The 26661-nt window shown below is 34.6% G+C and overlaps 1 protein-coding gene across 3 annotated transcripts in view; it reads left to right on the forward strand.

Annotated features, from left to right (window-relative positions):
• LOC137925166 (nuclear protein MDM1-like) overlaps positions 1 to 24606 on the forward strand; it is a 56958-nt gene extending 32352 nt beyond the window's left edge. Inside the window, exons 2-14 of one of the 3 annotated variants that reach the window (XM_068768551.1) lie at positions 1957 to 2074; positions 5571 to 5704; positions 7208 to 7300; positions 7666 to 7819; positions 13354 to 13468; positions 15332 to 15722; positions 16105 to 16235; positions 16675 to 16883; positions 17410 to 17520; positions 18663 to 18830; positions 20566 to 20766; positions 21983 to 22060; positions 23619 to 24606. In XM_068768551.1, coding sequence (XP_068624652.1) covers positions 1957 to 2074; positions 5571 to 5704; positions 7208 to 7300; positions 7666 to 7819; positions 13354 to 13468; positions 15332 to 15722; positions 16105 to 16235; positions 16675 to 16883; positions 17410 to 17520; positions 18663 to 18830; positions 20566 to 20766; positions 21983 to 22060; positions 23619 to 24019 — 2304 coding nt within the window. In that variant the 3' untranslated portion in view covers positions 24020 to 24606. Of the gene's footprint in view, positions 1 to 1956; positions 2075 to 5570; positions 5705 to 7207; positions 7301 to 7665; positions 7820 to 13353; positions 13469 to 15331; positions 15723 to 16104; positions 16236 to 16674; positions 16884 to 17409; positions 17521 to 18662; positions 18831 to 20565; positions 20767 to 21982; positions 22277 to 23618 lie in introns of those variants that run through there. The other 2 variants (XM_068768552.1, XM_068768553.1) reach the window with 2 other exon arrangements.
• Positions 24607 to 26661: the final 2055 nt, after the last annotated feature.

Genomic DNA, 26661 nt, shown 5'->3' on the forward strand with positions numbered 1-26661 from the left:
CCTTATTTATGTATTTAATCTTTTGAGAAAACATGCAGAATAATTACAATTTGGCAAGTTTAGATAAGATAAAAAAATAAAATGAAATAAATTCGCTAATGACAGGCCTTTACAGATAAATAATTGTTATATTAAGATTGAATATAACTAATAATGCTTTCAAACTGTTAACAACGTAACAGCGTAATGAAACTTTTAAAAAATCTAATACACTTATTATTCACTTATTCTGGTTATAAAAGAAATTTCGAACAATCATTTTCAATATTTAATTTAATTATTTTAAAAACTATCCGTTTACTGCTATTCCAAACCAGGCAACATATAAACAGTGCGACCAAAAAGGTTTTACTGCAAGTTTTTATTCAGAAATTAAAACAATAATATTTCCACGACGTAATATTATAACCTGTACTTTGCAGGTGAGGTCTATCAGCTGAAAATAAAAAGAATATAATCAATTTAAAAGAATAAATAGAATACGAAGCATAAGAAGCCGAGTTTGAGACTTTTAACGCTACATATATTTTTAGATACATCGATAAACTAGCAAGCGCATCACCGGTTCCGAAGGCTCTTACATCGTTCAACGAGCAATAACTCTAAAGAGGTTGGGAAGCAATCTATGCGAAAACATTTCAGTCGAGCGCTCGGCATCTGACATGTTTTGCTATACTAGTTCTGAATCTTGCTATACTGAATTTCGAAAACAAATATTAATAATAACAGTGTTAATCTTTTACTATAATGTTCAATAATATATTTATTTTATTATATATCCAATCTAATATATAAAATTCTCATGTCACGGTGTGCGTGATTGAACTTCTCCGAAACGGATCGACCGATTTTCGTGAATCTTAGCGCGCATATCGCCCAGAGCGGAGAATCGGACGACATCTATTTTTCATCCCCCTAAATGTTAAGGGTGGTCCGCCCTTAAGTTTTTTTATTTTTTTGACAATTTTTTTGTTTTTTTTTTTTGATACAGCATACAAAAATACAATAAATTTTCATCCCTTTACTTATTTTTTATTTGTTTTTAATGTTTTCTAGAAATAACATACATGGCAAAACAACATTTGCGGGATCAGCTAGTATTTATATAACATTACAGGATATTTAATTCAATTGTCAATGTCGTTGGCAGTCTGTTATAAATGTTATAGCCGTCCTTTTCATGCCTATAAACAAAAATTAAACAAAAGTTAACAAGTAAGAAAAGGACTAATATATAACTACTTCTAGTAGTTGCCCGCTGATAAATGCGCACTTATCAGCTATATATTAGCCCTTTTCTTACTTAGGATGGACTTCCGCGAAGTATCGCCTGAATCCATTAAAAGTTAACAACTATATTAACACTTACACAACTAACATTTAATATTACGTGAGTGAGCAGTATCCTAGCGGTAAAGTTCTGGGACTTGTGATCGTAGGTCTCAGTTCGATTATCAGTATACAATCTTGTATAAATCAAACTTTGTGCGTTAATTATATAGGATTGCCACTGCTTACAAAGAAGTTTCTAGAGGATGTGCAGGATTCTCTGCGTGCCACAATACCGTGCTGCGATCGCCAACCAGCTTTGTTGTATATCCCCCATAGATATCTTCGGGAGAGGTCTATGCTTTGCAGTAGACGTCTATGAACTGAAAAAAGAAGAGAAGAGATTATGTTTGTATGTATGTGTGAAGTTTGTATGTGTAAACAGATGCAATGAATGTGCTGGGTAATTTTTCTTGTGAGTTGATTACATTATATTAGCCCCCTGCAAGACATAGGACTTACTCAAAGATCGGTACGATGTCATCGGTCTACCTAGCGGCATAGGCTGCGTCTATCTATTCGTGGTGGCCACCTTTCGCCCCTAATGGCTCTCCGCCCAGTGCCACTACAGACGAGCAATCTTTCGATTATTAAATCATAATTCTAAGTGATGTTCGTTGTCAACAGCTGCACTCGGAGTATCGCAGCACCTACAGATGGCACGAGTACAAGGAACAGCAGCAGCAGCAGGGGGTGGTGAAGCAGCCCGCTCCCACCCCGCCCTCCGCACTACCCATCACCAGGGGTAAGCATCACCATCACAAACTAGGCTTCTAGAAGTTTCTAGATTAATATTGATATGTACAAACATGGTACAAACACGGTGTTTAATTAACTTATATTCATTTTCCTCTTTTAAATACTTTATTTTATGAAATCATATACGATTCAGCTGGCACACGAAATGAATAAAAAATAAAAAAAAATTGTAGTCGTTTTCATATTGTTATGGATTCGTAGTGCTATAGTATATTAGAAAATCCTTAGAAGACAAGGAAAGCGATATAATTTATCCTTAGAGGACAAGGAAAGCGATATAATTTATCATCAGATATATAATTTAGTGCGATCACTATATTCGAGTCAGTGATCAAGAGTAGTGAGTGAGATACCACTGTCTACACAAATAAAATATTTTACGTGTTCGAATACACAACAGTTAATACAGATACTATAGGTCATTGTTAGAAGTAGCGCAGTTCAGAAGAAAGCATCTGTACATACGTAGTTTTTTTTTAATAAACTGTACGAAAACGTTGTTATCGAATTAGTTGATGTTGAATAAGAAAAGGGCAAATATTTAGCCAAACACAGAGTGGCAATAATAGCTAAAGTGGCAATAATAATAGCGGGCTGGCGGGCGGTGCACTTTGTTGCACGACTACGACTGCATATGCGGAAGTGGCTAAATATTGGTCCTTTTCTTACTTAGGATAGACTTCCGCAAAATAACGCCTGATTTGTTGATGTTACATGAACGTAGTGTGATAAATATTAATTGGTTTGTTATCATATTACTATCGAAGTTGAAGATCGTTCAATCTGGTAAAAAGTATATAACGATCCGAGCGAAGACACCTCTCATATCTGTGGAATCCTTAAAGTCCTATATATATATATATATATATATATATATATATTTTATTTATATATATATATATATATAAATATATATATATATATATATATATTGCTATGACGTCACACAAAACAAAATTAAATTTCTTAATTTTTCTTTTGTTAAAAATGACAAAAGAAGAAGTACAAACAACGATCTTAACTCAATCGGCAATTTCATGCAGACAACCATTGGATGGACTTATTTACCAAGTAAAATTAAATTACACAGATAACATACAATATCTAATGATAAGCAGAAATATATCGATAAAACATTACAAGTTAATAGGTAATGCAGCTTTTCAAGGGTTTTGAAAACATGTAACGTTCCACAAGCCCGCAATGGACACAGTTTATGAATTGTTTTGAAAATAAATTATATGCTTGGAAATTTCTAATACCCGATTTTCTACCTTTCGTAAACACGTGTGTCATTACTCAGTAAGTGGAAACTGTTTTAATAAAGAATTCTTGAAAATGATTATACACTTTAGATAATTTAAAGTGACCTCTTGTGTACGCTATAAGAATATAACGAAAAGAGACCAATGTGATAAAAGATAGAATCAGAATGAGCTCCTGATCCTGCTGAATCAGATTTAATGTTACGAGCGTACCAAACGCGTCCTGATGAAGATCCCACAACAGATGGTTTATTTTATGATCACTTTCATTCAATATACATGACTTTTACAACGTATAATGTTTATGTATAGAACTTACCGTGAATATACTTCTCAATTTGATTAAGAAAAGGACCAATATATAGTTACTTCCACTATGTAGCAGTAGTCGTGCAATAAAGTGCACCGCCCGCCAGCCCGCTGATAAATGCGCTAGCGGCAAAAAATGCGAAACACAACTATCACCGTTAATCTAGTCTACATGTGTTTCACCCCTTCACGGGGCATCCTCAGGAGTAATGTTACAATGTAACACTTTATTGCACGACTACTGCTACATAGCGGAAGTAGCTATATATTAGTCCTTTTCTTACTTAGTATTAACTTCCGCAAAGTAACGCCTGAATGTATTAGATATCTCAATTTGATGTTAATACATTGTAACTTTATTCCGTGTGTCCCAGTTTTGCGGTTAAATAAGAATTTCCTGCGACTTGATAACTCACTGATGGCATACGTTAAGTGCGAAGTCTGAAGGGGATTCGATTACCGACAAAGTTTGCGTTTCCCATTTGCCAGCAAACACTTCTAAAAGGTTGCCTTTTGTTCTATTAACGAATGTTAGAATATATTTCGAAAGAATGAACGAAGACAAAGGAAAATATAATGTTTTTTTATTGAAAAGCCTCTTGTATTAAATCGCTTTCAATTGTATGCTTATGTATGTAGTACTTGCTGTCTCCCCTCAGCTTCGACTGGCATTACCTTTTGTGAATTAATTTTATTAAATTCATTCTTGGTAATATTTAACATGCTAAAAATATATTCCAACAAAATTTTATAATTACAAAATCCATAACCGTTTCAAAGTTTACATTTTTTTAAATGAAAGCCTCTACAAACACTCTTTTAGGTAAAATTCAATATAATCCGTTCTTAGATGATCTCTACTTAGTATAAGGTATATTTTCACCAAATTTCAATTCTTTATTCCTTATGTGTTTAGAGATATGGTGATGAGTCAGTAATATATGTAGTAAGTACATAAACGGACATGTCTTACACAGTTTGGTTAGTTAAAAACTGTAAAAGTATAATTGAATAATTCTTTGCTAATAATTAATAAAACTTTTATATTAATCTTCGGATCTGGTGTGATTAATACACAACTTGTACTGTGTGGAAATAATTAATAACATAATGATAATATAGTAAAGAAAAGCGATTTCAAAATACGGATTATTGCATATTAAAATTAATTATTGTTTATTATCTGTTCCTACAGTTTTTGTACTGCCAGAAGAAAATGAAATTAATTAAGTAAGAAAAGGGCCAATATTTAGTCACTTCCGCACATGCAGTGGTAGTCGTGCAACAAAGTGCACCGCCCGCCAGCCCGATGATAAATGCGCATGCGGCAAACAATGCGAATTACACAACTGCCACCGTTAAACTACTCAACACGTGTTTCACCCCTCCACGTGTCATCTTCAGGAGTTATGTTACACCGATTAGTGCCAAACATAGAGTACGCCTGATTCCATTAAATAATGAAATTGATGTACATATTCCGAAATTAACACTTTATACAGGGAGATTGAAAATATGTGCGTATATATAACGCATTTGTGAATATGAAAGTATACTGTGAACATTCACCCCTTTATATCTTTTACACCTATAACCGATCACCCTGTGTATTATCATCATAAAGTTAAAATTTTTACTGCAGTTATTAGATATTACGAGTATATAACATGTTATTTTTAATTATATTACAGTACATACTGAACAGGTGTGTTGAAAATCAAAACGAACACCCAAATTCTGATGATTAATCTATTAAAATGTGTAAGATTTGTTTGTTCATAAAGGCTACTTATATTATATTAAAGAACATATATAAATTGGCTGCAAAATGTTAAATAATTTTCAAATATCTTCATTAAAAAACAAAGTTGTAATTGAAAAATATTTATGATTTTTTCTTTTGACCAGGACCGATGGAACCGGCGATCCCGCGCCGCAAGAAGTACCCCGGCGTGGCGTACAAGACCAACGAGCTTTTCGACCCAGCACCCGCTGAGGCTCTCCGCCCCGCCGCCCAGAACTCCGCCTTCGAACGGGCCAGGGTAAGTGTGGGCGAACGTGTGGTCTGTATGATTAAAAAATGAAAATTTTAGTTTCAATTTTTCATGTATTTTAATTATACTTTTACTAAACTAGGTAACAGTAGACTGACATAGAACAAACGAAAAATCAATTGTCAAAATGACACACAATGGCAATATGAAAAGTATAAAAACAAATGAAAACCTAAAAAGATTTTTAAGGCCCCAGTTATGTTATATATAAAAAAATTAACACGAAAAAATATTAACACGTTGAGTGTCACGTCAGTCACCAGTGACTGACATCTACCGTTCCTTTCAGGCCGCGTCAGTCACTGGTGACTGACAGTAAAACATATACATATACACATATATATGTATATGTGTGTATAGGTTACGTCTGATGAAGCTATAAGAGTAAGGCTAAGAGAAATAACAACAACAGTCACAATATAAGCATAGGAACTTGTAGTCTATTATCATGAATTGAATTTTGTATAAAATAAGGACTATATTATGCCTCTTGGGCACCCGTTCATCACCTCGCACCTCGACATCTGTTAGTATTTACTATTAGAAATATTTCATTTGTTTTCGACCCGTAAGCAAATCCTACATTAGTTACTCTTCTGTTGCGACAACAAATAGGGTTTTGCGATACTCATACTAATTAAAACCCCGCAGTCTTCTTAGAATCCTTTTGTTTTTCAAATCGTAAAGATATCATTATTAAAATAGATATTTACACACTTTTTTAAGTCTTCATTTATTTAAACATTATTAGCGGTAGCCAGAAAAGCCGGCCAGAAACTCAACATCTGCTTTTTTAAAATTTAACAATCTCTGATGTATCTATTATAATTTCAATCACGTAGAGTACTCGGCGATAAAAATTGCACATCGACTTTTGGAAAGAGACAATCGGCTAATTTCGGCTTCGTAGAGCACTATCTCTGTGCCACACTACCTATGTGACGTTTTGTTGTATTTCGTGCGACAGAGATAACGTCTCTTTCCAAAGGTCGATGTGCAATATTAATCGCCGGGTACTGTAAATGAGTCCACAACTCAAGTTCCATTTTCATTAACTAAAAACACTCGAATGATACAAGATTCACTGAATAATTTACTTTTAACACGCTAAGTGCCGCGTGGTTTTATAGCGACTTCCGTGTCGGGCCGCGCGCGCAATACTGGCAAATTTGAATTTACCTGATGGAAATTTCAAAATTTTGTGACACTTGCGAGGTACATCCATTTTTATGTTTACCTTATTTCAATAAAATCTATTAAAGCTTTCTGTACAATGTTTCATTTTTACCTTTATTATCATATGTTTTACTGTCAGTCACTGGTGACTGACGCGTCCTAAAAGGAAAGGTTGGTGTCAGTCACCGGTGACTGACGAGGCACTTAACGTGTTAATATTTTTTTCTCTCTAGATAAAAACCTTTTTTTATTGTTTACTGCTTTTTATAGATATCGTTCCTTCTACAACAGATAAAAAATGATTTTAATCGATAGAGCGCCCAGAGGAGCGATCCCGAGCGTGCCGGGCGGCGCAGCAAGTCGGAGGGGCCCCGTCAGCCGCGGTGGACTGACACCGTCGAACCCAAGGTACCACGGAACTTTCCAATCCACTGTACATTACATCTATGTTAAGTACACATTTGGAAATTTATACAAGATGGTTTGTTTTAAGTGTAGAAGCACATTTGCCAGCAAAATGTTTTTGCACTTCTAAATCAACCTGTTCATACTTTATAGTGATTTATTAAAATACATTTATTTATTTTTTATTTGAAAACAGCCTAATAACTTCAGGTAGTACATACTATGTGTAGTTATTTAAATTTGAAAATGTTATTCTCACTATATTATCAATACTGAAATAGTAAATGAGCCATAGACTCACCCTTTATCTTTTACACAAAAAATATTAATCATCTGTTGATAATCTCACTTAATACATGATTGTGTAGGCGTCAAACGCCCTGGGCGAAGTCCTGGCGGCGAAGGAGCCAGAGACCGTGAGCACGGAATACCGCAACCAGTTCGCCTGGCCCAAGGACTCTGAAACCACACCCAGGAAGAGTATCTCCATGGGCGCGCTGAAGAAAGCCGCTGTGGCTGAAGGTAAGTCCTTGATCTTTTCACTATCGCAACCAGTCTGATTTTATATGTCTTTTTATTAAATAAGAAAATTTGAAATTGATGCTTTTATTAAAATATAAATAAAAACATGAACGTAAATATTAAAATATAATAATTAAAAATTTATAAAAAATATTTAAAATGTAAATAATTTAAACAAATGAGTCAATAACTGTGATAATGTAAAAACTGTGATCTGAGAATGTAGACGAGGGAAGGAAGATGAAGCATGGAAGATGATATATAAGTGAGAAAAAATAGAGTATGTGAATTATAAAAGAATAGTACATAAGAAAATTAAAAAAAAATTAATAAGATAAAAATAAATACCCTAATCTGTGACGTTACCGCTTCAAACACGGCAAAGGAGAAAGACAGGTACCCAGAATAGCCAGGTCCAAGGGCCGTTAAAAATCCTCTATCTATCGGTTAATAATTTTAATATCGGATAGTGTAATTATTAGTAACATAATTAGGTTAAATTCCTGGTAGACATCACATTTTTAAGATACACAAACGATAGGATTTCCTATCTTCATTTCAGTCTTAGAACGTGCATTGGTGAATATAGACCTCCCCCTTTACATTTCCAATGGCACAAATTAAAAGCTGTTTATATCCACCGTCTTCCGAGAACTTCGAAAAGGCCGTCTGACCATCTTTTTTAAGGCTCTTTCTGCGTCCAATGCGCTGACCAGTCCTTGGTTTCCACTCCACCTCGATATCTCACTGCTCTAAAACGGCAGTCACCATGTACTACCTCATTTACATTGTTTTTCTTTCTCAATTGTCTACTTACTATTGTAATATTTCTACTTGTAATTGTTTTACATGGATCTTAATTTTAATGTCATAATTACTTGTGCCATCTATTAGTGTAATAGATTGCATTTAGCGTGATAGTATAGCTAGTTTTTTTCACTTATCTATAGCAAATTCATTTACTTCTTATTGATTTAATCCCTGTTTAATAAAAAATTAAAAATAATTTTATATCTTATACACTATTTTCTTATCTATTTATGTTATACTATTTCTACTTTCCCATTTACATTATTCGATATCATGAAATGGAAGACTATGAATAAATTTTACAATTATGTTTGCAATTAATAAATGTTTCGACGACGGTTTTAATTCCAAGTTTGTTCACTAAAAGTGAAATGAGTAAACTATTCACGGCAGTTTTAATTCAGTTTCACATTTCTATTAAAGATGAAAGCTCGCGACGTCTAATCCATTTATATATATATATATATATATATATATATATATATATATATATATATATATATATATATATATATATATATATATATATATATATATATAGATATATATATAGATATATATAGATATATATATTATCAACATAGTATGTATATATGTGTATATATAATGTCAGAAGAGCTCAATTATATGTAATTATACATAATTACAATGAGATTGCACTCCCCTTAATGGCATTTTTCAAATTAAAGCAACAATACCAGGCGATAAATTATGCACATCCACATTTCGAAAGAGACAATCGGCTAATTTCGGCTTCGTAGAACGTCATCTCTGTCGCACGACTGACAAAACGTCACATAAGTATTCTCTTTCCAAACTCTTTCCAAAGGCCGATAAGCAATATTTATCGCCCGGTACTGTACGTGGGTTCCAAATGGCGCCATGATCTACGGCCACGAGAAACTCAGATGATTTTAATTTGTTGTTACTTTACAATGTCCTTGATGGTGTAGCAGAGCAATATATTTCCAAGCTTTATTATCACTTAAAAATTATTCAAATAGAAATTTTTATCATTTTCTTAGAAAGAGGCTTAATACACGTATGTTTCAACTGCTACTAAACCATCTAAAGCTCATAGAGTCCATAACAATGGCACGCGAGACAGCAGCGAGACAAAAGCTCTCCATCTATACATAAACAATTCCAGTGCACGCTCCGGTAATTTGAGGACGTGAACATGTTAAGAAAAACATTAATGTAGTGTCTCATTTCGTAATATTATTTGAAGTGTATGCAATTATAATTTTCCTACTTTTGTTATTAAATGATCTATAACTTCGTAAGATAATTTTGATAACTTTTAGCAATCATTAAAATTATGTAATCAAATAAGGTTACTTTTAGAAGAGCGAGTAGCTCAACGGTAGAGGACAGTCTTGCGTCAGAAGGCCGCAGTTTCGATTCCCGGGATAGTCATATATATAATTCACACTTTTTACATTAATTACACAGAATTACAACAGCTTATAAGAAGTTTCCAGAGACATACTACACTGAGATCGTTAACCAGCGTTACAGTTGTGTATTTATATCTTCATATGTTTTTATAATTCGTGTTTCCATATGCAAGTCGCTTCCAACGACCGCTTCTATTTGAAATCTGTGGAAGTACGCTTATGTGTAGAGCAGTGAATATCCTAGCGGTTGAGGACTGAGATGCGATTGAGTCGCGGGTTCAATTCCCGAGATACAATCTGTAATTCACACTTTGTGTATTATATATACTAACTAGCTGTTCCCGCAAACGTTGTTTTGCAAAAAAAAATTGGGTTTTAATTAACAAAAAAAATAAGGGTTGATCGTAGAGGGGTGAAAATTTAAGGTTGTATGTATTTTTGTATGCTGTATCATAATAAAATAAAAACCAAAAAAATTGTCTAAAAAATAAAAAAAATAATTTAGGGGTGGACCACCCTTATCACTTAGGAGTATGAAAAATAGATAGTAGCCGATTCTCAGATCTACTGAATACGCATATAAAATTTAGTAAAATCGGTCGAGCCGTTTCAGAGGAGTTCAAGTTCGAACACCGTGACACGAGAATTTTATATATTAGATAATAGCACTGCTCACAAAAAAGTTTTCAAAGAATGGGCAGCATCGTCTGCTTACCATAGTATCACACCCCGATCGCCAATCCGTTTGTCAAGTATTATTATGGTATATCTCCCATAGATGTCTTTGGTGGAGACATATGCCTTGTTTGAACTTTACCATAAGACTTAAGATTAAAGCTTTCTCAAATATCATGGCAATATTTGATACACACATAGACATCTATATTTATATAGATTTTATATAGAGAGAGAGAGAGAGAGAGAGAGAGATAGATAGATAACTTAAAAATTCTTTATATTTGTGAAAACTTTTGGCCTTCCCATTTATTATCTATAATTTTTATTTAATCCGAAAATATTCAGTCCATTTATAGAAATATGGAATATCAATTAACTGTTCATCACTTGATATAACTTAACCCATTAACTTGGATAAACATAAACATTTCCATCGCAAATACAATAAGGCGTACGCCAAAGCGTAAAACAGATTGAAATGCTTCCACTGCGGACTAGTGTTTGTACGCTGGAACAAAGCAACGCTTCGCGCCAAAGTTATCTCCGCTAAGTTAGCGTTCAAATTACTTATGAACTGATGCTCAACTCTTGCATATATTATACGAAAACTAAGTTATTTGAATAACCGTTATAATCCGCCATTTCTCGGTCCTTGTTTTGCAACGTTTCTTGAAACTTTATTGAAGTATAAATTAAGTTATTTATGTATGTATTATTATTGCTGTCACTTGATATATAGTACACCCACTATTAAGCAGTTGTAACGCAGCGGTAGAGGACTGTGAATTATGATCGTAGGTCGCGGATTCAATTCCCAGGATATAATTTGTGAATTAATGATATAGAATTACCACTGCTCACAAACAAGTTTCCAGAGGATGGGCAGCAGCGTCCTCTGGGTACCATAATACCACATTGCGATTATTAACACGCCTACCAATCGTGGCGATTATGGTAAATCCCCTTATAGATATCTACGTGGGAAGCTTGTGCCAGTGGGCGTCAATCGGCTGAAACGTCAACCCTATCTTATAAAATTCAATGTTTTCATAAATAATTAAAAAATGAAATGATAATGCAGTAAGAAAAAATTGCAAATAAGTAATAAAGCCTTCATTTTCGCTGACAAATGTGTCATATACACTCGTTTACATCAATAATCAATGAAACTATTTATTTAGGATTGATTGTTCCTGGAGATGCATAGCATTTGCATAGCAAGTATACTTTGTATGTGTATCTGGTGATATAGTTACACGTGACCAATAAATGATCCTAATTGTAATAATGAATAAATTACTTTGATCTAGTTCTTGTTGAAATATCCAGTGTCTGTTTTCCAATATCGTGCAGGACAGAGATAACTGAATATCTCCCGAGAAGAAACTTTGGCTCTCAAAGAGCACGGGAAATACTAAGTCTGGCCATAAATATAGTTATAATTAGAAATAAATGAAATATTTGAATTTGGAATCTGTCATTTTCATATGACAGTTCCTTATGTTTTCTTATTTTCGCGCCAATATTTTGTAAAATATTTTGTAATATTAAAATGCAGTGAGGTGACAAAGACAACCGAATCGCTCTGATTGCATTACATGAAGTAATTACTGTGTCAAATACAATTTTTAAAATCGTTAATACGCTTGGTATATCAACTAAAATTTACAATTTTTTGCAGCGTTAAGTTATATATATATATATATATATATATATATAATGTTGTGTTTTAAAACATTTATTGCAAGACTAAGTAATTATTGAAGAAAGTACAGAAGTTATTATTTTAGTAACGGACTGATCCTTTAGTTTTGGTATAAAAAGGCACACGCGCCTTTGTTTTAGAGATCATAACTTTTATTAGACATACAATACAAAATATATAGCTATACATCTTCGGAAGATACTGGAAACAGGTCGCTTCCAATCGGTTTTACTGAAATTCTATAGAGTAGGCAGGTATATGTGCAGCTGTGAACGTCTTACGCGAATATGTACACCAATACCTCACTTTGCGTCGTGGTTACGTTCCAAAAAAACACGACGCAAATTGAAACGCCGCAAAGTGAATTAAGATTTTCTATAGCAAACCATGTAAGGAAATCGAAGATAGGTTCCAGGGTTACGAAAATACTACTTTTTAAATAGAAAATTGGACAAAGTACACATTTTAAAAACCAAAACAATATAACTCTGACATAAAATAAATTGGAAAAATATTTACCTTTTTTGTAACCAGAAACAACACGTAAAAATTTATATATATTTATTATTTTCTTTAAAATAAAGCACAACTAAAATTAGCGAAACAAAGTGAAAACAAAACTGAAAAAAAAAATTAGAAACGAAAGCGTTGCCATCTTTTAAAAAAAAATTAAGGATCGAACCCAAAACAACGTAACTAATTTTTAGAAAATTAGTACTAATTAAACAGCGACGCAACTTCGAAAAAAACGCAAAACGAAACGACGCAAAGCGAGGTATTAGTGTATAAATAATTTATTTTTTCTACCAAAAAGCAACAGACCAATAACTCCTGGCAATACAAAGTCTGTCGATACAATATTTTTAAATTCCTTATGTCAATTGTGTTTATATAAACATAGTATAAAAGTATAATAAAATATTTTAACATAATTATTACAGGATCAGTGGAAGCTGAACCTCTTATGAACCACGTCGACGGCGATCACGACGACCATGGCAGTAAACGATACATTGAAGATTATTTATGGAATGGCCAAAAGCCTGGTGTCCAAAGGTAGGTCTTAAGAAAAACAAATTTGAATTATTGCCAGTCGATTTATTCACTTTAATTATTTAAAACTGGAATAAAATAGTTCATAGGTATCTTATTTGAAGTGAACAATATCGACTGATGTGTGATTAATATAAATTACTCTGACTCTTTTTACAAAATATATCTTTTAATTTATGATGCCTTGTAAAAAGAGTGTTAAAATAGCTTTAGCTTCGTAACTTCTCTATTCAATGCTTATCTTTTTAATTCTCCTTAGTTATTTCACTTTATAGTTTATTTTTAATAAACCATCATTAAAATTTCCTTGTCATTTTAGCATGCAATGATTTTGTATTTGCTATACACATTTGGGCACACGTTCCATTTATTGTAAACACCCACTCTAATTTCATTCCATAAAGCATCAAGAGGCTTTGCTTCAGCTGTACAGCTTCTGGCGTGCATTTTAAAAAGAAAAAATCGTTAACAATAAACAAAATCGACGTAATAAACTTTTAAAACCTACATTTGACACATCCACAGATAAAACATAACATGATTACTTGACAAAAATCCGCGTGATTCCGGACTTACAACTCTATTAGTATTTTTATATCGTTCAGTATATGTAAATAATATTTATAAATATTTATTTTTGGTTTATTTTAATGTTATTAGAAAGACATTTTTTCAGGTGAACGAAAAATAGAAGTCTTCGGTTATCACCGCTAGCTTTTGATATTTCTATGTCTAGCTTTGTGTTACCTGTATCGTGATGGAGGAAACTTTTACCTGTACTTATTAGCACATCTTTCTAGAACTATCTATTCCGCACACAGATTATAAATAACATAGCACGGAATTGGTTAATAAATGACTAAAAAATATGCTTTTTGCTACCTAACACAATTTTCTGCGATGATAACAGATAATATTTTACCTTCTAAAGTCAATTTACTTATCTTTCTTTTATTATCTGTACGAATCCGTATTCGTAAATGCTATTCGAAAGCCTTGATATTACCAATTTCCTCTTGACCTTCCGGAGATATGTCAACACATTCAAACATTAGAGACAAGGTTGAATTTTTTGCCGCAATACGCAATTACGGTTATAAAATGGCATCCATTTTGTTAGACAGACGTAATGGTTGTAATGATCTTTACTTGATTTTTTTTTTCATTTTCTTAGAACACATTTAGCTAATAAAACAGTTGTTTTACATCCGCGATTCTAAAATTATAGTCGTTGTGAAGGGCTGTCAAATAATAATCTATTTTGACAGATGACAGCTGTCACTTCGTGTATACGGTAACCTTTTTTTAATCTGGTAAGAAATAGGTATTATTTCAAAATAAAACGACTATTATAAAAAGCATATTTGAACTTTCCGCGTCGGTAAAAGTTTCCTCCGCGCGCATGTTCTGCCCCGATCACCTCCTAACCTTCACTTCATACTGGGAACAGCAGAACAAGTCTAAATTTCGTTTTTGATATTTGCTTCAACCTAATCTCTGTCACGGTGGCGGTGTGTAGGCCGAGTAGTTTAGTCGATACTAACTAGTACAGAATGAACGCTAATAGATAACTTTTAATAATCAATGTCCTGCACCTTGTCGATGTGTAATTTCATTCAGACTTTTTGTTAGATTGTTTGTCGCTGTCTCACCTAACACTTCTGACACCGTACGGCGGCCCTCGCTCCCTGGCGGTCTCCTCTGGTCTCTTTCAGGACTAACATCCTTACCTCACCATCGCGTGCTTTATCTTATTTACGAAGCATGTCTACCTTACTAAGCAGGCTGGGTGCGAGCTCTTTGTTTTGCCGCATTATCACCGAGAGGCTCGCAAGCGTTCTAAGACTGTGAACTGGAATTTTGCAGAAAGTCGACGTTCCGTAGCGCGCTATCGGCCCTCATATACAGCGGGGAGGATCGTTCCAAAGATAATAGGAAACGTTACAAAAGCGAGTACAAAAAGAAATTTAGACCGTTCTCTCAGTACGTGTACGAGGCATCTAAAGGGACGTTTACGAAATGCAGGGGGAAAGGGAAGGCCATTGAGGAAGCGAGCGAGAGGTTGGTGGTAGAGGCGGCCGAAAGCGGGGGGACTGGGGGGACGGGCGCGGGGGCGGGTGCCAAGGCGGGAGGGGGCGCCGACGGGGGCCAGGCAGCCGCGGGGGGCGACGCCGGGCTGCAGCCCCTCGGCCCCGACCACGGCGAGTCCTGGTACCGCGAGGTGCTGGACCTACGCAAGCGCGCCGGCGAGTACAAGGTCTGCGGACAACTCCATCTATCCCTTATCTTACTCCCCGCTAGACCTCTTCTAAACTTAATCATAGATAAATAACTAAAAAAAGTAATAATTATGTTTGAAAAATTAAAATGAAACAAAATATTTATTTTTTGGAATAGTCGAGACATTAATATAACGTAAATTTAAAAATATATTTTTACATAGACTAATACCAGTTTAATTGTATAATATTTTTTCAAAAAATATCACTAAAAGCCTCACTCGTATCACTGCACACGATTTGCCGCAATAGACTCGATTGTGTCATCTGTCAAACGTCAATTTATCTGTCACTCTATATTGACAGATGTCACGATCGATCACGCTTCAGTCATAATCAAAATGACCATTAATTCGACAGTATCGCGGCTGGGGAACCGAACTAGCTCCTGAACACATCACTCAGCTTTACAATAAGCAAATCGAGCTCTGGTACCAGGTCTCCCGCCGGTCCTCGCTGTCTGCCCTATCACTAGCTTCTACCAATCACAAGTAAGTGATGCACTCGGGAAATATCAGAAGCGACGTGTCCGGCTCGAAAGACTGATCACCCAAACTGTGTATGTCTCCAACTGTGGTTAAGTCTTTCGCGAAGGAAATACTCGCTTAACACTATCATAAGATTAGATAGCATTAAGGCTGAAGCTAGCAGGGTGGCTTCTAATGCAAAATAAAGCCAGTTTTTGTAGTTTAGCAATCATCAGCCTGATTTTTAGATTCAAGATGACAACGCCACGCCCTCATCGAAGGCGCAAACCACGCGGCTACGTGTTCTAGCTATCAGCATGTGAATACATAAAACGGTTAGATGACCATCTATCCGTTTTGTGTTTACCTTAACTCCTAAAAATCCGTTTTTTCCTTAGACATCCTTAAAGCTAACATTTAAACTAGAGTCAGTAGTTTTAATTCAAAACGCGTATTTCCACAGAGCTCTGCCACGAGACGAAAAAGACGGTAAAGAGTCCAGGAATCTGTCCCCTAAAAAGTTCAGATCGTTCCGCTCTGCGCCGCACCAGTCCATCCACGCGAAGCTACAGGAGACTAAGGCTCTGGAGCGATCTCCTCATAAGACCTCGCCTCAGAAGCAGAGAAAGAAGTTGCAAGGCCATAGCTTCGACGAAGGTGCTACCCATGAAGGTAATATTTAACAATAAATTTATTAACAATAGAGTTAGATATTTTCAATCAATTTTTGGCAATCGTAATTCTAAGCGTCATTCGTTATCGACCATGTCGAATTTTGGTACTGACGTTTTAATGTAACCAGCTATAGATTTGACGGCTATTTTTTAATTCGTGCTAAAATTTAATACATCTACATTTTTGTGCCAATTATATAGCAACACTTTATTTAAAATCAAAACTCTTAATTAAAAACAAACCAAGACAAGCTTTGTTTTTAAATTAAGAGGTTTTTAAATTTTTCGGTAGCGTTAACACATATAACTTTTTTAAAAATTGTTTTTTAAAACATTTTCGGCAATATTAAAATTAGTATAAATTTAACATGTTTAATATTTTATAATTCTTTCATATGCGTTTATTTATTCACATCTACTGTATATTATTAATGTTCAATAAGTTTGTCAACAAAATGTAACATTGGCCTGAATATCTGTCATGTCATAAAGTAAATAAACAAAAATGTTTGACGTTTATTTAGGCGCGAAGACGGAAGCGTCGTTCCGGTCGCCGCGTCGCCGCCCGCGCTCCGCCGACCCCGCGCCCGCCGCGCGCGCTCCCCTGCACGAGCCGCGCGCGCACAAGCCGCTGGGTACGTGCTTTTCGCCACCTTGCCTCCCGCTTCAGCAGATATAATGACAACTCGTGTATTCAATAAAAACTTGTCCATCTTATTATTACGTTGACCTACATATCGCAAAACACAATTAAAATTTTTGAATGACATTTGGAAAACGCAGAGAGATACAACAAATAAAAGAATTGTACATATGATCCACTCAAAATAAAAAATATCATCTAATTTTTAAAATAAGAGGCATGACGATACTAATTCGTATTTACGTACGTTGTTTATACCTAAGACATTATATGGCCCTTCGAATTAAAAAATTAGAGCCATAGCGTACTAGCAACAATTCGGTCTCTTTTTTGACATTAACATTGTCAAAGCTGCAGTGCAAAAATATATCTTTCACAGCGCTATGTCAGCATATATACATACATTACATGTATAAAAACAATTGTGTTTACTTTATACATAAAAAAAAAACTCCTATCGTCATAAATAAAATGAAATGGCAGAAAGCCCTCTACTTCTTATCTATGCTAAGATCATTGAAAGTTGATAATATAGTGCTAAAATACACAAACAATAAACATTTTAACGCACAAATTTTGTTCTACAAATTTGTTCACATCATACACAAACAACAGATTACCGATTTTAATAATTTTATAAAAAATTAGATATTAAAGAAACTTAAAAATATAAAAACTATATTGCCTGTGTCATATCTTTAGAACTTAATTTATTTTGTAATTCATGACACCGTGTTAATGCAATATATAATATTTCCACTTAGCAATATTTTCATTTTGATACGCCATAGCGTTTATAAGGTGTAACGAGAATATACATATCACAATAAAGGAAATATTCATACTTAATTCTCAATTAATTATTTTTAATTTCGTTTATAATTAATCATAATGTCATTTAGTTGTATGTCTCTCATGGGTTGTTAATGATTCATGTGTTTTCTTACAAAAATCATTTATAGAGTTCATTATGCCTGTTACTATTCTACCTGGTATGTTTGTTACATGTTAGTGTTACCATACTTCAAAGTTTCTAATGTATTTTGTGTATACTTCTATTGGTTCTAACGTGCCTGTGTAGAAAGTTATCTATAAAGTAATTTTAATTTTAGAGTGGCAACATTTCTTCTGTAGGTTTACCGCTGGGTAGTAATAGAGTTAGGTCGACATCGAGGGGTGGAAGGTCGCCCTCGGCGCCAAGCAAAACTGGGGCTGGGGTTATGAATGGGACAAATGGGACTATTGAGACTCCAAGTCGGGGCCGTCGCAGTCGCAGCATTTCAAAAGTGGGCATTAAATTGGGTGCGTACGAGTCTGACAGGTGACAGTTGCGTCGACGCTCTGTGTTTTTTTTATTGGCAATGGCGACGAGGATTATTCTGCCGGCTTCGTTGATATTGTGTCTGTGACGCTTAATTATTTGCGTATCTATTTTTAAAATTTAATTATTGTTCAGAACACCGCGAAGCTTCTGATAGCTTTAAATGTTATAATATTGAGATTTTTTTACAAATAATTTTAGTTAGTCAGTGCGTCTACGCAACATAATGTCACACAACGCGCATTGGCACCAACATACAGCGGGAATGGCTTGGACACTTCACCGAGTGCGGCTGTACGTCTTGTCCGTGTGCTACACTTCAAATATTCGCACCAAAACACCAGAGCAACAAATGTCCAAATATTTCCGTTAAAAGTCAACAAATATATAACCTAAAAATGCAATTAAAATATATGAAGGGAATACCAGTAAAGATTGCATAAAAGTATCTTTTTTGTTAAGACATCATCTATAAACGATTGCAAATCTATAATCAGATGGGTTATATGCACGTGGGTTTTAATAGAACTGAAGACTGATGCCTTGCTATCTAATCAATGCATGTGGTTCTTCTACAACCTTTTACCAAACTGATGTCGTTAAGCAATCCAAAAGCGATTGGAAGCGGATTGGAATGATGAATTTGTGAATTTTAATTGTTAATATTCCGGTAGGTGACACAAACTGACTGACTGTCTTAGATAACCTTTGTTTTGCATGCGAATTTTCTTAGTGCCTTTATAAACGAAGTAAATACAATTGGTACTTTTAAAAGGCTCTAAGAAACAAATGAATGCCTATATGTGTGTACGTAGAAACTTCTAGTTGTTTTGTTACACAATGGATGTTGTTTGTCTGTAGATATTCTTCCTAAATAGATGTCTTTACATTTTAAACGTTTTAGATGTGTTAGTGAATATTTAAATGTTCAAATTGTGCATTTTTTAATAGTAGAGTTACCCTCACTCGTCAAATATCCTCATTGTCCTTGTGTATAACTTGATATTATCCACTTTGTTTCACATTTGATTTAGCGGGCCGGAAATACTCGTATAAATCCTCTGTAAAGACATTCGTTGTTAATTATTCTACATACATATAATTTAATATATATTTATCATGTATATAAACCAGTTAATGCCTATGTTTGTTATACAGAATATTAATATTTCCAAAGCAAATGCGATTCTGGTGGAATTATTTTACCGCGCATTATGTAATTACGCATTGTACAGAGGTACCTATCGGACTATATACTAAATAAAATTGCAACCTCTTTAGTTTTTAAACCTTCATTGAACTCGAGATTTTCAAATCCGGAATATAGTTCCCATTACGATTTGATTCGAGTGGCAACACCAATGTACATTTGGCAACCCTGTTGTAAAATAAGAAATCTATGGCTTCTTATATAATCATCGCATTTTGTATTTTACTGTACTCTAAATATTTTTGTTATTATTTATACATTTGTAATTTTTTGTTTAATATAATGTATATTTAAAAAAAAACTACACTGGTTTAAATATAGTATGTAGCGCTCAAAGTCGAAAATTCCCCGTGCGCTTCAATCTTAACGGAGGTTTAGGCAAGGGCGCAGACCCCAGACTGGGTGTCTAACCCGATATCTGCAAATGCCAATTGAGCAGCAATGGAAACCAGATTAAAGAAATACCATGTTTATTATACTAATGAAGCCGTCGTGGTGTATTCCAGATGACGAGATAACTGCTCATCGCAGCGCGTCCGTCGCGAAGGATCATTTCTTCGACGACTCTCCCGTGGTGAAGTCGCCGCCTGAGCCGACCCGGGTGAAGTCACCCGAGCAGATGAACATGCGCTCCCCGGACCCGGTGAACTGGACCGTGCCTTTGGACACGGGCAAGACCTTCACCGTCACGCAAAACGTCAAAAGCGGTGAGTCCAACCTCCTCGCTCGGCTGGCGGCCAACATATTTAGGCTAAGTTAGTTTCATGCCCATGGAACTCCGTACATACTGTAGTATAATAAAATGTTGTTCTTTGGAAATTATAACTATACTGTTATCATTGTAAGACAAACATTCCTGTTGGGTGACGGATGTATTGTACGTAAAGTTAGTTTCACCAATTAAAAGAGTATCTTATTCATTGAACTCTGGAATACGGGTTTTGTTTGGTCACAACGATTATAAATAAATAAATATATATATCAAACTTTATTTACTAATAAACTATTACATTTGTTAATTGACATATTTTAAATTAAAATTCACGTATATGTAAATAGATTTAATGCCAAAAAAACGTTATGCCAAATTATTTATAATATACAATTTGTTTATTATTAGATATAAAAGTATAATTAAAAATAATAAAAGAAACGCAGTATATGATCAAGATACTCTTACAGTTACATTAAGAGATTTGTCTATAGTTCTTGTTACCTCCGTATCCACAGTTGATGAATGACCTTTTATAATGTAGTCTGTATTTTTAAGTCAACTTTAGATACCGATGACTATATGAATTCGAATCAAAGCCATCACACTGCCATGTCATAAGAATATACCGACCATAGCGCTCATCGCGTCGCATCAGTCGCGTCCTGACGTGTTACTAGCAACCCCACACTAGATAAATAGGTAGAAAGCTTGCAACACTGACACGAAAGACAAACACAATAAAATCATGCGCAACTATGCAATTTAGACGGAACACAATTTATTTATTTTCAAAACACTCATTAAAATCTTTCATCATTCGTTTTCTTTTCGAATCATTGTTGCGTTTCAACTTATTTATTTAAACAATTGATTATCTGTTTTTCTACTTTTTTTTTGACATACACTGTTTATATTGTTTTAATTTGTTGATTCTGTCAACTCACGTAGTGCCTTAATGCGATCTGTACTGAAAGAGGATTCCGTTGATCAATACAGACAGGGGGTGAAAACGTCACAGTCGAGTGTTACCTGTTTCTCGTTAGAGAAGGATGGCATGATAACACTTCGTTACGTCTTCTTCCCTCGGGCATACGATTACTTGGATTTCTTTCAGTGCGTTCGCACCTGACGATTTATTTTGTGGAAGTAGCTGGTAGTGTGTGCTATCTCACTCCATCCGACCATACAAGTCACTCACCATATTTCAGATGAGAGTGTTAAGCGCCCTAGCTCTGAGTTTAAGGGTGGCTCCGTGGCCGAAGAGGGGCCGACCGTGAAGCCGCCAGGTACGACGAACATCGCCACAGCCTAGACCATCCGCCATACACGTTTTAATGAGTGTCACAGACAGCGAGGCGACAGTAAACCCTACCGCGTCCGACTCAAAGTCCACTAGGGTTCACTGTCCACCCACGACACACGATCGACACCAGATGATATATAATGTGTTTTATATAACTATAATCTAAATAGTTCATGATTAAATTGTGTTAATCCAATAATTGAGATGCTTTTTTATTTTGACCGTACTCCGCTGAGACGTCGACCACGTATGTATTCACTTGTCTGTGTGTGTGTTTCGATGTTTGCGTGCACTGTCACTGTATGCCATTCACTCGTGTTGTTTTGCCATATCATCCGTCGTTCACTTCTGCATGACGCCTGCCCCGGTGCCCCGCCGCCACCGCCGGACTCCCCCGGTCGGTTGCGACGTGGCCAATTTTCCAGATCATTACCGCTCTGTTCCGTACTGGCTTGTAAGCTGACTACCCTACGTTTATAGATAACCTCGAGTGTCATAACATCCTTTTCTTCACTAACTAATATAATAGCATGAATATATCAAGGAATTTAGCGAATATATGATTATGAACTTAAATATCTAAAATAGTCTAGAATAGGAAGTTTTATATCTAAGCATGTATAGGCAAGATTATTGATCCCTTAGAGTTTTTCCAATGCAAAATATAACATTTTTCACACTTAATGAATTCTGAAATGTTGATTAATTGAATTACTAGATTCTATTTTAATCACTTAGTATAGCTTGCATTCTGAAATGAACAGACACTAAATTTAAATTTATCTTGTTATAGCATTTTACATATTTAATCTGTAGAATTCTGAATGGATACACATTAAGAAATTTAATATTTATGTAAGTATCGAAATTTTGATCGAAAATTGGTGAAAATTAAAAAAAAATAATAATTTGAAAATTAAAATGAAAATATTTCGTATGTATTCGATACTTATCCAAAATTTACTTCAATTAAAAAAAAATACTTACATTTAAAACATTATAATGTATTAACATACATTAATTATTAATATACTTCGTAAATAAGTTTTGTCTTGAATTTAAAAATGTATATTCTGTAAAAATAATTATTTGTGGCACTAAAAGGAAGGATGCCTGTCACAAAAATAGTTTTTTGTATAAAGAGTACCGAAATGTTAGAATTTTTATTTGTTTTTGTCTTTTAAAAAAATAATAATAATTGTCTTACTGTCTTTGCAGCAAATCTTGCGCCATCACTAATCAATTTTAAAACTTGAATGTTAATTTCAGAAAAATTTAACAGTCCTTAAAACTAAAAATCTTAAATTATAAGACTTAGTAACGAATACATATGATTATCATTCGAATAAAATTCATTTAAAAAATAATGTCGCGTAATCTGTGTGCTTACTCGATGTGTTATTGGCGTATCTTTAAAACGACACGGGTGTCTAAACATATAACTAAATTTTATGATGTGTAGAATTTGAAAAATATATTTAAAAATTGAGCAATTGCATTCACCAAGGAACTGTCGAATAAACTATCTACCACTGTTACAGAAATCGCCCCAATACACCATCAGCAAATGTCTCCGATACGTTCGTTGAAAAAGAGCGAATCGCCGACAAGCCTGAGCAAGCGCACTGACAAAACACCAACCACTCCCATCAGCCTCACTCCCATAGACGAGACGAAGGCCCTGGACATGAATAAAGTGAACGGAGTTAACGGAATCGACAGCGAGCAGCTGACGCCCGAAACACCAGTCCAGGAAACCATCAAGGAGAAAGAGGTCGTCAAGAAGTCCACAGAGGCCACTCAGAAGGCGCCCGGCGTAGTGGACACGACTGTCGTTAATGACGCCCCCAATACCGGCGGGCTCACGGCTTCCGAAGTCCTCGACCGGGCCAGGAACAGATTCGACAAGTTCTGGGGCAAGAAAGAGGAAGACACTGTTTAGTTCCAAACGGTCATCTTCCAATTGTGACGAGTTGAAAATTTTGCTTAAAACACAAAAATCGAAATAAAATGTCAAAAAAAAAACAATAAAGTCAGTTACATTTTTGCGTTCCAATTCACATAATTAATGATTTGTGAGGATATTTTATAATTACATTTTCAAAATGTCACAATAATCATGAGAACGGTAGAAAAGTTACTCAATATATCGGAACGCTTGCTTTTAACGAAGACACGTGTCGTATATTTGTTTGATATTATAAAATGCAAGGTCAGTCTGATGGACAGTAGTGTGGTGGCTTGGTCGTATTGTTTACAACATTGTTAGCGGTCTCAGTCGGATTTGTGATTTTTTTGGTTTAATTATATTTATGGTTTAATGGTTTTTCCAGTTGTATTAGTTAAGATTTAAAAAATCTTAAATATATAGTTTAAGCGTTTACTGTTCTAGCAGGCAGTTAATTTAAGTATAAAAATTAATTAACCAGTGTTCTTTTTTAATCGATAATTATACTAAACAATGTTTATACTAACGTGCTAGTTTTGTTAAATTAGAAATTTAAATGTATGTTGCGTGTTATATCTAGAAAAAAAATGTGCGATTCTCTTTATAACCTATATAACTTACGTATTTACGTTTTACATAATATTAAAATGCGTTAACGTATCTTACCAAAGCTTAGATAAACGTTTGCTTTCTATGTAATCCGGATGTGGACAAATTATTTGTAATTTTCATTGTAACCAACGTATAGACGGTTTAATGACTTGTAACAACAAAGTTTTGTATACTTAGATGACACAACTAAGCCGTCCAGAATAGTATTTTTTGCGAACCGATATTTACAATAACTATTGCCTCCCTTTCTTGAATAAAAAAATACTTTTAAAAGTAGAGCTTCAATAATTTTTAATCTGTAGATCGTGAATTGAATCACGGACGTTATAATCTGTGTATTATTTTTGGCGCAAAATTTACAGTTTGGATTTACTGTAGTAAAAATTTGTATAAAAAAATAATCTCTTTACCAGTTAATATGGAAATATCGCGAAGTTCTTGTCGTTTATGTCTGTCGGAAAGTGAATTCAACGTACCTCTGTTCGGTAACTTCTGTCGACGAACCGACATGGTGAATAAAATATTTGTCTGTCTTAATCTCGTGGTTGAAGAATCCGATTTTAATACTACAATCTGTTACAAATGCGCAGAAAAAATCGAATCCTACCGCGATTTTATTACGTGCGTGCAAAAATGTCAAGCGAAATTGGCCCGGAGAGGGCAGCACGAACACTCGCGTCACATGGGCGGCGGCGATTGGTCTCCTTCGAACAAACGACAAATGACATCATTCGGGCGCGAGCAAGCGTTCGACCTTGATTACACTTTTTCGTTTCTCGGTTCGGAAGAAAAAAAAGAACAGAAACCGTCGAGTCCTTTTTTCTCGTATTTTTCTCCGCCAAGTCAAGTTACGAAATCATGCGCTTGGAAGACGCCAACCCGTTCCAAAAGCATCGACAAGGCAAAAAGTGAGTGTAACTTTAAAAAACGTTGTAACAGCCAGCCGCGCCACCTCTCCCGTGATCTATTTGAAACTCAGTCCCAGGAGATCGAAGAGGATCACCCCAGGTCATTCCACAAGCCGGCCATGCGGAACGACATTATAAAACTCGTTAAAGAAAAATGCTTTGGCCGTTCCGATTTCTAGCTTTATTGAAGTTTTATTTATCGGTGTAAATAATTTAAGTGTTACGTTTACCACAGCATTTATTCGTCGTTGTTCCTAAATATAATTATTTAATAACTCGATTGTGTGAGGTTCCGTAGACACAGGGTAAAGTATTCACTTGAATGGACCGTCTAGCTCGGACGCCCGGTTGGTTTTGTTTCTATAACGCTCTCGCTGTGCGGGGATATAAACAATGGTTACTATTAGCGGGCATGTTGCGTGTTTTGTAAGACTACTGAATAACATAGGTACCTTATAAATCAGTGATGTACGGCTAATTATAATATCCATACATAATTACGTGCATACATTTACGAAAATAAAATATTGTAGAAACAATTTTGTAATGCGTTTTAAGGACTTGTGTTGTATTTATATATCACGCTGTATGTTATTTATTCGTATAGTTTGTTTATTTGTTCGCTGGATATGTGAAACTATTTAATTTCTAAATAAGTGATTGTAATAGTAAACATTTTATTGCGATGTTTTTAATGTTATTAATTGTATTTTGAAGGCATATATGTTATTGAATAAACGCATTTATGTTCCTATATCATTCATCGATATTGTTTTTCCGCGCACAAAAACTTCTCTGTTACTTTACCTTGTTGATCACATCAATCAATAGTTCAGGAAATTTGTGAGGTTAGTTTTGCTACGGGATCCTTTGTGGCTTGTGTTGATTTTTAGTTGTTACATCCAGATGGACACATCAATAAAATTTACAAAAAAACAATTAAGAATTTTTATTTACCTGTATCACTACATATTTTAGTTTCTCAATATAGTAATTATAACCGCTTAACTTAATTCAATTCATGATAAAATTATCTCATTTAAAGACAAATAAAATACTGGAATAAATTAATTTTTTTTCTTTCGGCATGGAGTCAAATTATTTAATACATCATTA

The sequence above is a fragment of the Battus philenor genome, unplaced genomic scaffold, assembly GCF_028537555.1.
Source record: "Battus philenor isolate CCGP_79_NKW_IND1 unplaced genomic scaffold, ilBatPhil1.0.hap1 SCAF_26, whole genome shotgun sequence".
In the NCBI taxonomy this organism is placed as follows: Eukaryota; Metazoa; Arthropoda; class Insecta; order Lepidoptera; family Papilionidae; genus Battus; species Battus philenor.